General features: G+C 46.3%; 1 protein-coding gene across 1 annotated transcript in view; it reads left to right on the top strand.

Annotated features, from left to right (window-relative positions):
• The window catches only part of LOC142019475 (uncharacterized), a 56,105-nt gene extending 42,837 nt beyond the window's left edge, over positions 1 to 13,268 (top strand). The window contains exon 5 of the mRNA XM_075006459.1: positions 11,742 to 13,268. Coding sequence (XP_074862560.1) covers positions 11,742 to 12,833 — 1,092 coding nt within the window. The 3' untranslated portion in view covers positions 12,834 to 13,268. The remainder of the gene's footprint in view (positions 1 to 11,741) is intronic.
• The last annotated feature ends 304 nt before the right edge of the window (positions 13,269 to 13,572 follow it).

Here is a 13,572-nt window from a genome sequence, read left to right as displayed (position 1 = left end):
TCACATATGTCAGATCCCAAGTTCCTGCCCTTACACTGTCAGTTCCAGGGAAGTCCCGTGTACGCAATGCTTTCCTCACAAAGGTCAGCTATGACTGAAGCTTGCATATCAGACTCTTCTTTTATATAAACCAGCCAGGGTGGTGTCATGACTGCTCCTTTGCTGCTATCTATTTTTCTCTTTCCCAAGCTGTTTCTATGACTGTTGGCTTCTCCTTCTGCGTTATGTCTGCGTTGCTCAGTGCTGTCAGCAGCTTCAGGGAAGTAGCCTGTAACTCTTGCTCTCCTGCTGTCTGCATCTTGGCCAGCAGTGCTTGCACTTTCTGCATTAGGTGCTGCACATTGGGGTCCTGTAGTCGAAGGAAGAGGTCTTCCAGGTCGCTGGTGGGTAGATGGGACTTATGAAGGCTAGGCAGCTCTCCTTGCTGCTGGCTGCTCTCAGCCTCCCCTCTGATATGGTTGACAGGGGAGTTTTCTGGTATGTGCTGTGGTTTCTGTGGGCTTTGAGAGAAGATAAGGAGTACTCTTGTGTGTGAGTTGAATTGGGGTGATGTTGGTGGGAGGGTATCCTCGATAGCAGCTGCTCCTGTAGCAGAAGGAGATGGGGGTCCTGTGGTAGTTGTGGACAACTGGGGAGAAGGCTTTGTTGAGGGCAAATGACTGTCACTGTTGGTGATATCTTTGTTGAAGGTTTGTGCCTCACCAGACTTGGTTTGATTCTTCTCTGGGCATACAACCCTCTGTGGAAGAGCAGAGACACATCAGAGAAAGGCAGGAAAGCACGGGGACCCTTCACTTATTCTTCTCAAGGTGAGTGGGGTTACCACTTCCTACACAATTATACATTTTCCATTCCCTTCATCCAAAGTTTTCTCATAGGCAAAAAATATCTCCCTGGTTCTTCCCCTGTGGTGTCTCACCCACCATACTTCTTTGTACAACTCGCTCCCTACTTTCTTCTCCTTCCTTCTCTTACATGCTCCGTCTTTTATGGTTGTCTATATTGGCAAATTTCTGCATATTATACCCACTTTATTTAATGGGCTGGAACTAAACTGTTGTTGCGTGTCCAGATTAGCAGCTTGTGCAATGGCACAGAGAGCAGTGCATTGTCGTAGCTAGCCCACTATGCAAGAAAGTCTCAGGGTGCCATAGTAAAGACTTCCAGTGTCTCATGGGAAAGGCGTATCATCACATGATGCAGATTTCCCAGGCCCATTGTTCAATGGGCATCCTACTTTTCAACTGAAGTGGGTATGTATGGGAGAGAGGGAATGTGTATGGGGAGAGGGGTAGGAGGGAGGGAAGACACTTTCTGGGGACAAATTGTGTTTCAAGCATGCTGTCCTGGGAAAGAGGGGAACCCCGACATGAGCTCCACCTAGTGCAACTACAGCACGCCTCTGTGTTCAGCAACATGAGCATTCCATCCTGATGGTTTCTTTTGTGTCCTGAAGCAGAATAGCTCAGCAGTGGAAAGGGAGCTTTGAAAGGAGAGAGATGTATACCTTTAGGCTGCCAGCTAAGTTCAAAACTATGAGCACATCATCCACTTCAGGGATCATGGCACATTTCTCTGAGGCTAGCTACTGCACTCAAGTGATAACAGTGAGGAAACCATTGTGGTGTGAGTCTTAGGCCATGTCTACACGAGCCCCAAACTTCGAAATGGCCAGGCAAATGGCCATTTCGAAGTTTACTAATGAAGCGCTGAAATGCATATTCAGCTCTTCATTAGCATGCGGGCGGCCGCGGCACTTTGAAATTGACGCGGCTTGCCTCCGTGCGTCTCGTCCAGACGGGGCTCCTTTTCTAAAGGACCCCGCCTACTTCGAAGTCCCCTTATTCCCATGAGCTGATGGGAATAAGGGGACTTCGAAGTAGGCGGGGTCCTTTAGAAAAGGAGCCCCGTCTGGACAAGCCGCACGGCGGTGAGGTGCGTCAATTTCAAAGTGCCGCGGCCGTCCGCATGCTAATGAAGAGCTGAATATGCATTTCAGCACTTCATTAGTAAACTTCGAAATGGCCATTTGCGTGGCCATTTCGAAGTTTGGGGCTCGTGTAGACGTAGCCTTAGGTTATGTCTGTACTAGACACAGAAAGCTGATGTCAGATAAGCAATTTTAGCTATGCCAGTTGCATAGCTAAAACCAGGATATCTGCACTCGGCTAACTTGTCTGTCTTTACAGGGGAGGATTGACAGGAAAGTTTCTCTCTTCAACCTCCCTTACTCCTTACGTCTCACAAGGAGTACAGTGGTTGAGTATGACCCTTGAGAGCTCAAATGCGCACGTCCAGACTAGACATGTAAAATCGAACCCCAGAAGATTGACCCTGAGTGGGTCCATCTTCCACGGTAGTGTAGAGGTAGCCTTACTCTTCTCATCAGGATGGGTTTTTTTCTGTGCTGCAACTAAGCAGTTACTGCAAACTAAGTGGGTTGCAGTATGTATGTTATGGGGGTTTCTGCTCAGACAGCCAATTTACTCCACAGAAATGTGTCAGAATAGATACTTCCTCAGTTTCCTCCTTGTGTTCTCTTCTCACTATTCCTTATCATCCTCCTCACTTTATCAGTTTCATTTTCTACTTTCTTTGAGTCCTACCAGCCATTTCCACTGTCTGTTCTGCCTAGCGCATTCCCCAGTACCAATGTCATGTGGTAACAGCTTAGACTCACCTTAATGAAATACTTTTTCGTTGTACAGCGATAAAAGGTAAATGTACAAAAGTCTGCAAAGAAGGGCATTTCAGGGAGTTCGGCGCATACAGGCCCTAAGGAAATCATCATTAGTCAGATTTATTGAAAAACTCCAAGGTTGGACAGTCTCTTCCCCTAACCCTCAGTTATAAACCCCAGTACCGGGTGGTCCCCACCTGCACTGATAAACCTCTGTGCCGTTCGGTAACCTCTCAAAGTTTGGATGGTTAGAAATCTAGCACTTCATGCCCCATGACGATTTTTAAAAAACAAAAAGAAGGTTGGATTGTAACAACGTTAAGAATGGCCACACTGAGTAAGAGCAGTGCTCTAGCTAACCCAATGCCCTGTCTTCCAACAGTGGAATGCATCAGATACTTCAAAGAGAATGAGCAGAACCGGGCAATTGTCAAGTGATCCACTGCCTGTCATCCAGTCTGAGCATCTGGGACTTGGATTTTTAGGGACACACAAAGCGTTGGGTTGTATCCTGGACCATCTTAGCTCATAGCCATTGATGGCCATATCTGCCATGAACATGCAAATTATTTTCCACTCCATTTTACTTTTGTCCTTCACAATGAATTCCACAGGTTCAAAATTTTTCAGTTTTGTGTTTTGTTGCTGGTTTTTGCTACAAAGTTATTTTGTAGAGCCCTGCGGGGATACAAAATTTGGACTTGCAGGGCTCTGCTGAGAATTGCAGCCGTGAAAGCAGCAGGATGTTGGATTGCCACTTGCAGGAGCCTATACCCTGCATAGACCACTCCTCTGGTATGGCTGTACTGTCCACAGCCCCACCCACGGAGGCAGGCACTAGGCTCTCCCACAGCTGTCCCTAGTCACGCTGGTATTTACAGGTGGCGTGCATGATCCTAGGCAGCAATCCCTTTCACATGTGCTCTCCCATCCGGGATGCATTATTGGTCAGCAATGTTATATTGATCATATTATTTTTTTCTATTTCTCCTTTTTAAAGTTAAATGCTACTGTTGTGGAGTATTTTTGGAATCCCCCCTCATCCTCCAAAGTTAGTTTCATTATAGTCACTATTACTTAGTGGTTTGGCTATATTGACCCCTTGGGCCAGATCCTGTACTACACTTGGCACTAACTCCCTTGTGGATTCCTGGAGTAGCTGCTCCAAGAAGCAGTTGTTAATGACGTGTAGAAATTTTCTCTCTTCATTCTGTCCACAGTTGACATGTACCAGTCATCACAGGAGCAGTTGAGAGTCCCCATTATTATTGTTTTCTGGTTTGAGTAGCCTCTGTAATCTCAGTGAGCATTTCACATTTGCAGTCCCCATCCTGGTCAGGTAGTATATTCCTGTTGCTGTACTTTCTGTATTTAGACATGGATAAAAATTCCATGGTACTATTTGATTTATTGAAGATCGATTCTTTCATTTCTAGTGCTGCTCTCCCACCAGCATGACCTCCTCTATCATTCCTGTATGTTTTGTACTAGTGCCTATTATCATTGTTCCACTACATTTCTGTGATGCCAGTTATATCTGTAGCCCCATTTAATACCAGACTCTCAAGTACATCCATCGTAGTATTTAGATTTCTGACATAGGCATACAAATCCTTATTATCATTTGTCAGTATTTAGTTGTCTCCCTTTATGTGATGTAATTGAATGGGGCTGTTTCTCTTCAGTTCCTATCTCATAGGCGACATCTACACTGAAACAAAACTTCAAAATAGCCATGCAAATGGCTATTTTGAAGATTATTAATGAGGCGCTGAAAAGGACCCCCATCTGGACGAGCCATGTGGCAGCGAAATGCCGTGATTTCAAAGAGCCACGGCTGGCAGCATGCTAATGAGGTGCTGAATATGCATTTCAACTCCTCATTAGTAATCTTTGAAATGGCCATTTGCATGGCCATTTTGAAGTTTTGTTTCAGTGTAGACACAGCCATAGACTTTAGGGCCAGAAGGGACCATCATGATAACCTAGTCTGATCTCCTGCACGCAGCAGGCATCAGGACCTTACCTGCTCCTCCTGTAATAGACCCCTAACCTCTGGCTGAGTTACTGAAGCCCTCAAATCATGGTTTAAAGACTAGAGGTTTCTGGGAATACACCATTTTACACTAATTTAAACCTGCAAGTCACCCATGGCCCCAAACTGCAAAGGAAGGTGAAAACACCCAGAGTCTCTGCCAATCTGACTTGGGGGAAATTCCTTCTGTGATGGGGTTCTGGGGTCCCCCAAGCTCTGCACCCTGTCCGCAGGCAGGAGAGTCTTTTACTCAGCAGGAAAACAGCGGGTTTATTAGCCGACAGGACACAGCATTGTACAGAAGAGTCAGTGCAGCAGGCAGAGACAGCCAGTCCAATCCATGTTGAGGAGAGGAGGCCCCGAGGGGCCCCCAGAGCTGGGGCCTTACCCCCTTCTTTGTCTCTCTCTCCCTCAGCCCAGACTAACTGCTTCCAACTCCCAGTTCCAATTCAAACCCCTCAGGCTCCACCTCCTCCTTTGTCTGCAGTACAAAGGTGTTACCTGGTCGTCAGGGTTACCCTCAGCAGGAGCCCCACACCCTCTGTGAGCCATACACACACACAGGTATTCCCCACTCCATCACACCTTCCCTGCCCAAACTATGGCAGTCAGTTAGACATGAGCATGTGGACAAGACCTGCCAAGCAGCTACCTCAGAAGTACTTCTCTGTAATAACTTGGAGTAACTATATTCTAGCAAGATGCTTTTCTTCAGGCATGCATTCTTTATTGTACACACACAGTACCTGTACCCTCAAAACCTCTACCAAAATAAAACCCTCCCTTGCATACACAGTTATGCCCCTGGAGAGAAAAGGAGAGAAAACGAATAAACCCCATCTGCAGATGTCTTCCTCCTCATCCCTGTTATAAACCCAAGCACGTAAGGATCCCCTTCTCATCCATCATAGATCATTCCCAATGCCAGATGGTCCGAGACCACAGTCATCCTGCTTTTGGATGCCGTAGTCAGCCTTACCTTGAGGGATGACTCCGTGGTTTTCATATCGGTCCAGCCTTTGAATCAATGGGTTCTGGCAGCCATGCAAGGCCCGAATGAGGCAGATGGCACTGGCTCGGTGAGGGGCACTAAGAGGTTTGAAGAACTGATCATACTCCAGCTCTGAGAGTGGTGTTCCAGTTAGTAGTGGGCCTTTACCTTGAGGCTGGGCCACAGAATACCAGGTTGAGAGTACTGCGGAAGAGGAGTAGGGAGGAAGGGAAATGCTGCAGATCACAGACATTGGAGAAAGAATAACTGGGTGATGATGTGTGTAAAGCCTTTCTCTTGGGTATGGAGTCCACAACTCTGGAAATGAGTTGCTTGAAAATGTGCAGAACTGTAGGATGACCTTATGACATGATGCTTTCGAAGGAACCCCTTCTGCTGGGGACTGGGGTCTCTATCTGTGTGACTGGCCCCTTCGTTCCTGAATGGGGTCCTGAATTACAAGGGAAACCTCTTATCACCTTTCTTGGGAATGATGGTTGTGACTCCCTTTTCTAGGACTGGAGTCCTGAGGTATTCTGTTAACTCTCCTTTCCCTGGGAAGAGAATTCTGTGGGATATTGTTTTCTTTCAAGAATTTGTTCAGTAAATCCCCATTCTTGGTAAACAGTCCAAATCGTCTAGAAAACAATGGCGATTGGATTTGTGTGTGTGCTCTCTCAGGGCACATTCAATGAACCTGTCTTTTATCACTAAAAACCTTAGAGCTGTGCACACAAACAGAGACTGCTCTGAAAGAACATTGTTAAGGGCTCAAAAGTTACTGCCCCAGCACCCTTAATTCTGACATTTCCTAACTTTTCACTGTTGGACTTTGCAATCTTAATAATGTTTTATGCATAGCTTTCTAGATTAAACACAAACAAACCCAGCCGCAGGGTATCGGGGGAGGGAACAAACCAACAAACTGTCCTTTAGCATCATACTGACACACAAGGGTCATAATCAGTGCTGGTGTTTTTACGTCCATTGCAGAGACCTCTGACACTGGAGCTAGTAGTGTAACTGATAGTCCTCGGTGTGGAGCAGGACTAAGATGCACACTTTGACATGAGGTTTCACAGCTATTTGCCGACAGCAGGGGCATGATGAGAGTCAGCAGTCTTGGGTTCCATTCAATCTGTAAAGGGGACTACGTCTTAGTGGCCACAGGCTCTTCTGCCCCTCCCTCCCAAACTTGATCCTTTCTGTGGCCTTCCCTAGAACCCTTCCCAGTCTTGTCTTTTTTCCTCCCTTCCAGCTCCTTGTCGCAGCTCATTCTCCTTGCCTAGTCTCCTCAGATGAGCTCACTGCTGAATCCTAGTCTCCACACCTAGCCTCTCCTGGGTCTCTCCCTTGCTCAGGCAGTCCAACCTAGCCTTCTGTTCATCTCCTTCAAGCTCTGTGTTTCTCTTCCGTTCAGAGCCAGCTAGCTGCTGGTCCTTCCCCATTTCCCCATACTGCTGCCAGTCGCTGTCTCTTTGTCCCATTAGTCTGAACTTCCAGCTCCCTGTCTCTCTGCGTGGGTAGTCCCAGTTATTTTTTCCCTGCCTCCAAACTGTCTCTCTAGACTCCTGGTCCCAAACTATTCCTTTCCTTTTCCTGTGGGCTGACTTTCATCCACTCTGCAGTCTAATCAGATGGCTCCATCTTCAGCATGGCCTGGGTATCAGCAATGTGTGTATCAATCAGTCAGTCAGTCATTGACAACACGGGAGAGAGACTCCCAGTTCCATTGCCCAGCCTCATTCTAGCCTGCAACAGCCGGGGTGAGGGGGTGAGCAGCCATTCCAAGGAAAGTTTGGTTTCACCCTTGTTGACTTGGGCTGAAAGGAGCATACTTGATCACCCTGTGGGGATGGCGTATTTGCTGCCAGACTTGGGAGGGAGTCGAGCAGGTTCAGTGGAGATGCATTTGGCATGTAGTTATCACTAGGAGCTTTGAGAGTCTTGATCATGTAGATTTTTGGAGAGCTTTTTAACTTGGCCATATTTGAGTGGATTGTCACGTAGCTGGCCAAAGCACATACATCCCTGTCACAAAGGCTTGCACCTGCCAGTTTGAAGCACTCCAATCCCTGGGAACTTTCCAAACCAAAGATTATGTGAACAGTGGTATTGTTCCCCTAACCCTGTCCTCAGAAATAGCCAAGCCACTTGGATTGAAATTTTCTGAAAAAAGTTCAGGCTGCCACAGGTACCCAGCAAGGAACAGTTCCACTGAAACCGTTAAAGTCTGGCAAAGTTATAAGCAACTGGTAGTAGGGTCTGGTAATGGGAAGTGTCAGGCCCTGCCTGTAATCTATAGTTCAACCACCTGTGGGCCCTTCTGTGGTTGGATACTGTTCTGATTGCTGTGGCTATCACTTTCCAACTCTTGGGTCTGCTCCCAGGCTACTTCACAGAGTTCACTTTCTATAGGAGAACTAGTAACATTTTTCTGTCTGATCCTGGTCCCTTTAGTGTTGGTTAATGTGGCAGACTGGTGGGGAAAAGCGAGGCTTCAGGTGTTTTTCTATGTGTGGCTATAAGGTGTCTTCAGAGTCCACAAGTGGATAGGTGAAAGCATTTGAAAGAAGGGCCTCCAGGAGGCAGTGCTCTGTGCAGCCAAGATTTAAATGTGGAGAAATACAGTTATTGGTGTGTAATGTGTCACCTTTTCCCTTGTTTTGAGCCTCCTGATTTGCAATGAACAAGGATGGGGAATGGGGGACTCTCCTGTGCCTTATCACAAATCAGTTTCTGGGACGGATGAGAAGTTTCCCTACTCACCAGAAGCAATCAGGAAGGCCCATGCTGCTGTCTGACATCTCATCTTTCTTGTGTTCTATGTGGGTGGGGAGGAACTGTGGGAGAAGTTAAATACCATGGAGGGAGTTGTGGGTTCTTTGCCTATTCCTCAGTTTGTTCCTTTTTCCTGCTGCTGCTTTTACCTGTTGTGGGTCAGGAGGAGAATGCAGGGAACTCTCTGAGTAGGGATATTGCTGCAGACCAGTTCACAATAGCACCTCGGTGACATCACAAACTCAGTGACATCACAGACTCTGTCACTTCTCCCTTTTGTCCGTACACCATTTTGCCTGTCTCTTTTCTCGCGCTCATTTCTTCCCTGCTTTGAATTTCTTTATCATTTAGGACTGCTGGTGCCATGCACCATGGACCATGAGTCCAGGGGCTGTGAACTAGCTTCTTTGGCTTTAGGTGTGCCAAAGAAGTTGCCCGTATTGGCTTATCATTACAAGATTTTTTTATAAGCACTTGCATGTACTGCATAGCTATTGTAGTCACTAACCTTTCACTGGCCCAATTATTTTTTAATTATTCAGTTATTTAATTAAAGTGGAACAACTTCAGTAGGGGAGACTGAAGGAGACACCAGTTTTGTCCAAAAGGAAGACACCTGATCACCAGTTGCACCCCACCCCCACCCCCGCTGCTCGCTAGGTGCTATAATTCCCCAGCCCTCGCAGCCAGGCACCCTACCCCACCCTCAGGCACCCTATTCCCCTGATGCCGGTGACTCACTGGAGCTGTGCAGCTCCTCCAGTGCCACGCAGTGGCGGCTCAGGAGTTTGGGTGCTGCGTGGCTGGCTTGGGGACCACATGATGGGGTGCCTCCTTGGATGCTGCATGGCTCTTGGGGCTGGGTGACTCCGGAGGTGTAGTGACCGCAGAGCTGCAGTGCCACTGTGTGGTTCCTGAGTCAGCCACGCGACTCCTGAGCTGCCGCTGTATGGTGCCTGAGGCGCCTCCGTGCAAGCCCTCGAGCCGCTGCACTAGCTTGCCAACCTGCATTCGCTGTGATCTGCTTCCCTGTTTGCTTCATGTGGTGAATATGGAGTGTATTGGACACTGTAGCACTAGACTACCCGGAAAGCTGGTGGTTAGGGCACTTGTGTGGAACTGCAGACACCTCGCCAGGCAGGGAGGACTTGATCTAATGGTTTCCTACATCCTGGATGAATGTTCTGACCACTGAACTGAATGTTGTAAGGTGGAGGGGTGGGGGTGGGGGAATGTAGCTGTTCTGTGTGCTGTTAGACAGCCTCTGAGCATGTTCACTAGCTTGGCTTCCATGTATGATATAGACAGATAAAATGCTTCTCTTTACCGTTCTGGGACTCAGGCAGGTAGATGCCTAGAGCGGGGCAACAGTATATGTAGTTTCATACATGACTGGCAAATGCATCTTAAGTGCTCAGTAAATTTAGGTGCCTGCAGGATTAGACAGCCATGAGGTGGGAGTTTTGCAGATCTCAGTAGTGTCTGAAAATAGGACTTAGGTAGTTAAGTGCAACTACTTTGTGGGGTTCTTTCACCCATTCAGAAAGAATCAGTCTAAAATTATTTCATGCAGATTTATAATGTTAGTACTCAGACTGCTGGAAAGAGGAAACAACCAAGTTGTGTTGGTTTTTTCACTTGCTCAGTATCTTTGTGCATTTATTTTGTGGCTTTTGGATCCATTCCTAGCTTCAGAACTGTGCGGCAGAATGTCAGCTTTCATTTGAAATGTTTCTGTCCTTGAGGGTTATAAAGAAAACTGTGAAAATTAATACAGTCAATTTAGCATTGTCTTCCTAAGACTGCAGAGAGCATGAAAGAATAGCTGAGGTGTTTGAACTACCTGACTCATCTCCAATTGTTAACACCTACAGTTTGAATTACAAATTAAATGTAAGCAATGTTAACTATACCATTGCTACATGTTTAAACAGAAACAACTAGTTAATGTGTTTTATTCCTGATTTCAAAATTGCTTCCCAGGAGATGAACATTGTATCAGTGTAAATAATAAATGGGTTACTGTACTGATTGTATTACTTATTTTCATTTTTAATTTGTATAATAACGGGTGGCTTTTCCTGTGAAGCTGCTGTGGAATCTCCAGTCTGCTGTGCCAGTGTTGCAGACAAAATTTATGTCCAACATGCGGTAAAATGCATTGGGCTTTGAATGTTTTAATTTGGAAAGATGGTCCAACTCTGGAAGCGAGGGAAGGGGGGTGGTCTGCCTATGAAAAAGGCCTATTAGAACTCTCTGGTTCTCTACCAGATAAGTAGAAGAAGATGACTGAAGAGGAAGAGGGAAAGGACTCTTAATGACTTACGGAGGATGAAACTAGTGGTGGAGAGGAGTGGTTAAAGTGGGAATTTCTGATCAGAGAATCTAGGTTGGGCCCTTGCGAAACCTGCCAAAAGCAAGATGTTTCAGGAAAAGCTTTTTTTTTGAGGAAAATCTTTTTTTTGAGGAAAAGATTTTTGATGGACTTTGTCCCCTTGAATATATTTAAACTAAAGGCTACAGGCATGTTGTGATGCATGTTCTTGCCCCTATCTCTACCAACCAAGCAAAACCCTTAAACCTGCCTTCATGGGCGTGTTAAACCTGTGCTCAGCTTGGGGTATAGAGTAAAACAGACATTGCTCTGAGCTGTGTTCATACCTGCCCACTTCGTAGCATGGAGGAACCTAAAGCATGTATTGCTGAGCAAGCGTTTCAACAGAATACCCATCAGAATACAAGCTACACACCCATCCTCTTGCCAGTTTCATCTCATTCCCTTTGCACAACTCTTTCCTCTTCCTGCTTGCTTTCTAGGGAAAAATCCTGATGGAGTTGGGTTCTGGGATTAAAATGGTAGGAGTAAGGGGTTTATTTTTGGGAAGGTTTTAGGGCTTGCTTGTGTGTGTGTGCTTCTCTCAAGCCCAGAGAATTATTCATGTTTTGTTTCTCTTTCTATTCCAGCAACAAATTGAGTTGTAAATAAATTTACAAAGGGCAGTCGTTTTCAGGAGAAAATGAAAACGCATAGAACATTGTCAAGAAGACTTAGAGGGAATATTTCCCAGAGTCCCATCCAAATAGAACCTTCTGAGGATCAAAAGACATCAGAAAATGAAATCAGCAAATCTCCTGGGAAGAGACAGGAGAACTCCCCTTCCCATGAAATAAGTGTCAGACAACCTGAAGAGAAAACAAACACATCTGATTGTGAGAATGACTCTGGTTTGAACCCCTGCCTTGTTGAGCAAGAGACAGAGTCAGCGCCTGTGGAAGAGAAACCTTATCAGTGTTCTGAATGTGGGAAAAGCTTCAGTCGAAACTCCCAACTTACTCAACATCAGAGAATCCACATGGCAGAAAAACCCTTTAGTTGTAGTGTATGTTTGAAAAGCTTCGTTCGGAATGCAGACCTGGTTAAACACCTGCGAATCCACACAGGAGAGAAGCCTTATCAATGCAATGAGTGTGAGAGAACCTTCAGTCAGCGGTCAAATGTTATCAGACACCAGAGAACCCACACAGGTGAAAAACTCTACAACTGTAAAGACTGTGGGAAGAGCTTCAGTCAGAATACACACCTCATCGTGCACCAAAGAAGCCACAAGGGTGAGAAGCCTTTTAGTTGCACTAAATGTGAGAAAAGATTCAGTGATCACTCATCGCTTATTATACACAAGAGAATCCACACTGGGGAGAAACCCCATCAATGTAAAGAATGTGGGAAAAGGTTCCGTGACAGCTCCGCCATTATCCGACATCTGCGAATTCACACAGGAGAGAAACCCTATACATGTGGTGATTGTGGAAAGACGTTTCGACAGAGCTCATCGTTGGTTACTCACAGAAGAATCCACACAGGAGAAAAGCCCTATGTATGTTCAGTGTGTGATAAAAGGTTCAGTCAGAGCTCGGCACTTGGTACCCACTTCCGAATCCACACAGGGGAGAATCATCGTCGATGTTCTGAATGTGGGAAAACTGGAAATGATATTGCTGCCCTTATTTCACAACGGAACATTCACATGAAAGGAAAACCTTACAAGTGCATTGAATGTGGAGAAAGCTTTAAACGAAGCTCAGTCCTTAATGTTCATCTCAGAATCCACAGAGAGGAGAGACCTTACACATGTGATCAGTGTGGGAAAACCTTCCGACAGAGCGCAGCCCTGGACGGGCATTTGCGAATCCACACAGGAGCAAAGCCCTATAAATGTAGTGAATGTGGGAGAACCTTCAGACACACTTCAGCACTCAAAGTGCATTTGAGAATCCACACAGGAAAGAAACCCTATAAATGTCTTGCATGTAGAAAAGATCTCAGTTTGCATTCACATCTAGTATAGCAGGAGTAGCTAAACCATGACTCATGAGCTGCATACTGCTTTTTTACAGTTAAAGTGTGGCTTGTAAAGGCCCGTGCTGCTACTTCATCCCCTCCATCCTCAAGACTGTGGGAGATTTCTGCCTTGCATCAGACTGATGTGGTCGGGCCTTCTACCTAGCTGGGAGTGGGGGGGCGGTGTCTCAGGTCTTCAGCTCCCCCCACCCCCACAGCCTGCCTACTGGGGTCCCGGGCTTCAGTGGGAGTGAGGTTGAAGCCCCAAACCCTGTAAGGTGCCTCACAGGGGGCTGGAGCCCTGAGCCCCAGCAGGAGTGCCACAAATCTTGAACTTCTGAAGAATGTCATATGTGGTTTAGAGGTTGAATAAGTTTTGGCCATCCCTCTAGTACAGCATTAGAGTGCCAGTATGGAATGAATAAAGCTACAGCAGACATTGTTTGGGGCAGTTTGTTTATTTATTTATTTATTTATTTATTTTAAAAATAGCTCCCCAGCTAATCCCATGGGTGGGGCCGCTGAGGTGCCAGTACTCAAAAAAAACACTGGTCTGGGGCATATCCAAAATGGCGAGACCCAGAGTCAGAAAGATGCCCAAGTCAGTGTTCCCTGTAAGCTGTGTGCTCATGTGGTCACTTGGGACAAAGTCAGATGCCATCCAGCTGATTAGCAGGGCACCCACAGCTAATTTTTTGTTTCTACGAGTGGTGCACATTCACACGTGCCTCAGTGCACAGAAAATT

Source organism: Carettochelys insculpta, chromosome 1 (genome assembly GCF_033958435.1).
Source record: "Carettochelys insculpta isolate YL-2023 chromosome 1, ASM3395843v1, whole genome shotgun sequence".
Taxonomy (NCBI): domain Eukaryota; kingdom Metazoa; phylum Chordata; order Testudines; family Carettochelyidae; genus Carettochelys; species Carettochelys insculpta.
Note: the sequence above shows the minus strand (reverse complement) of the source record. Positions and strands in the feature narration are given on the sequence as shown.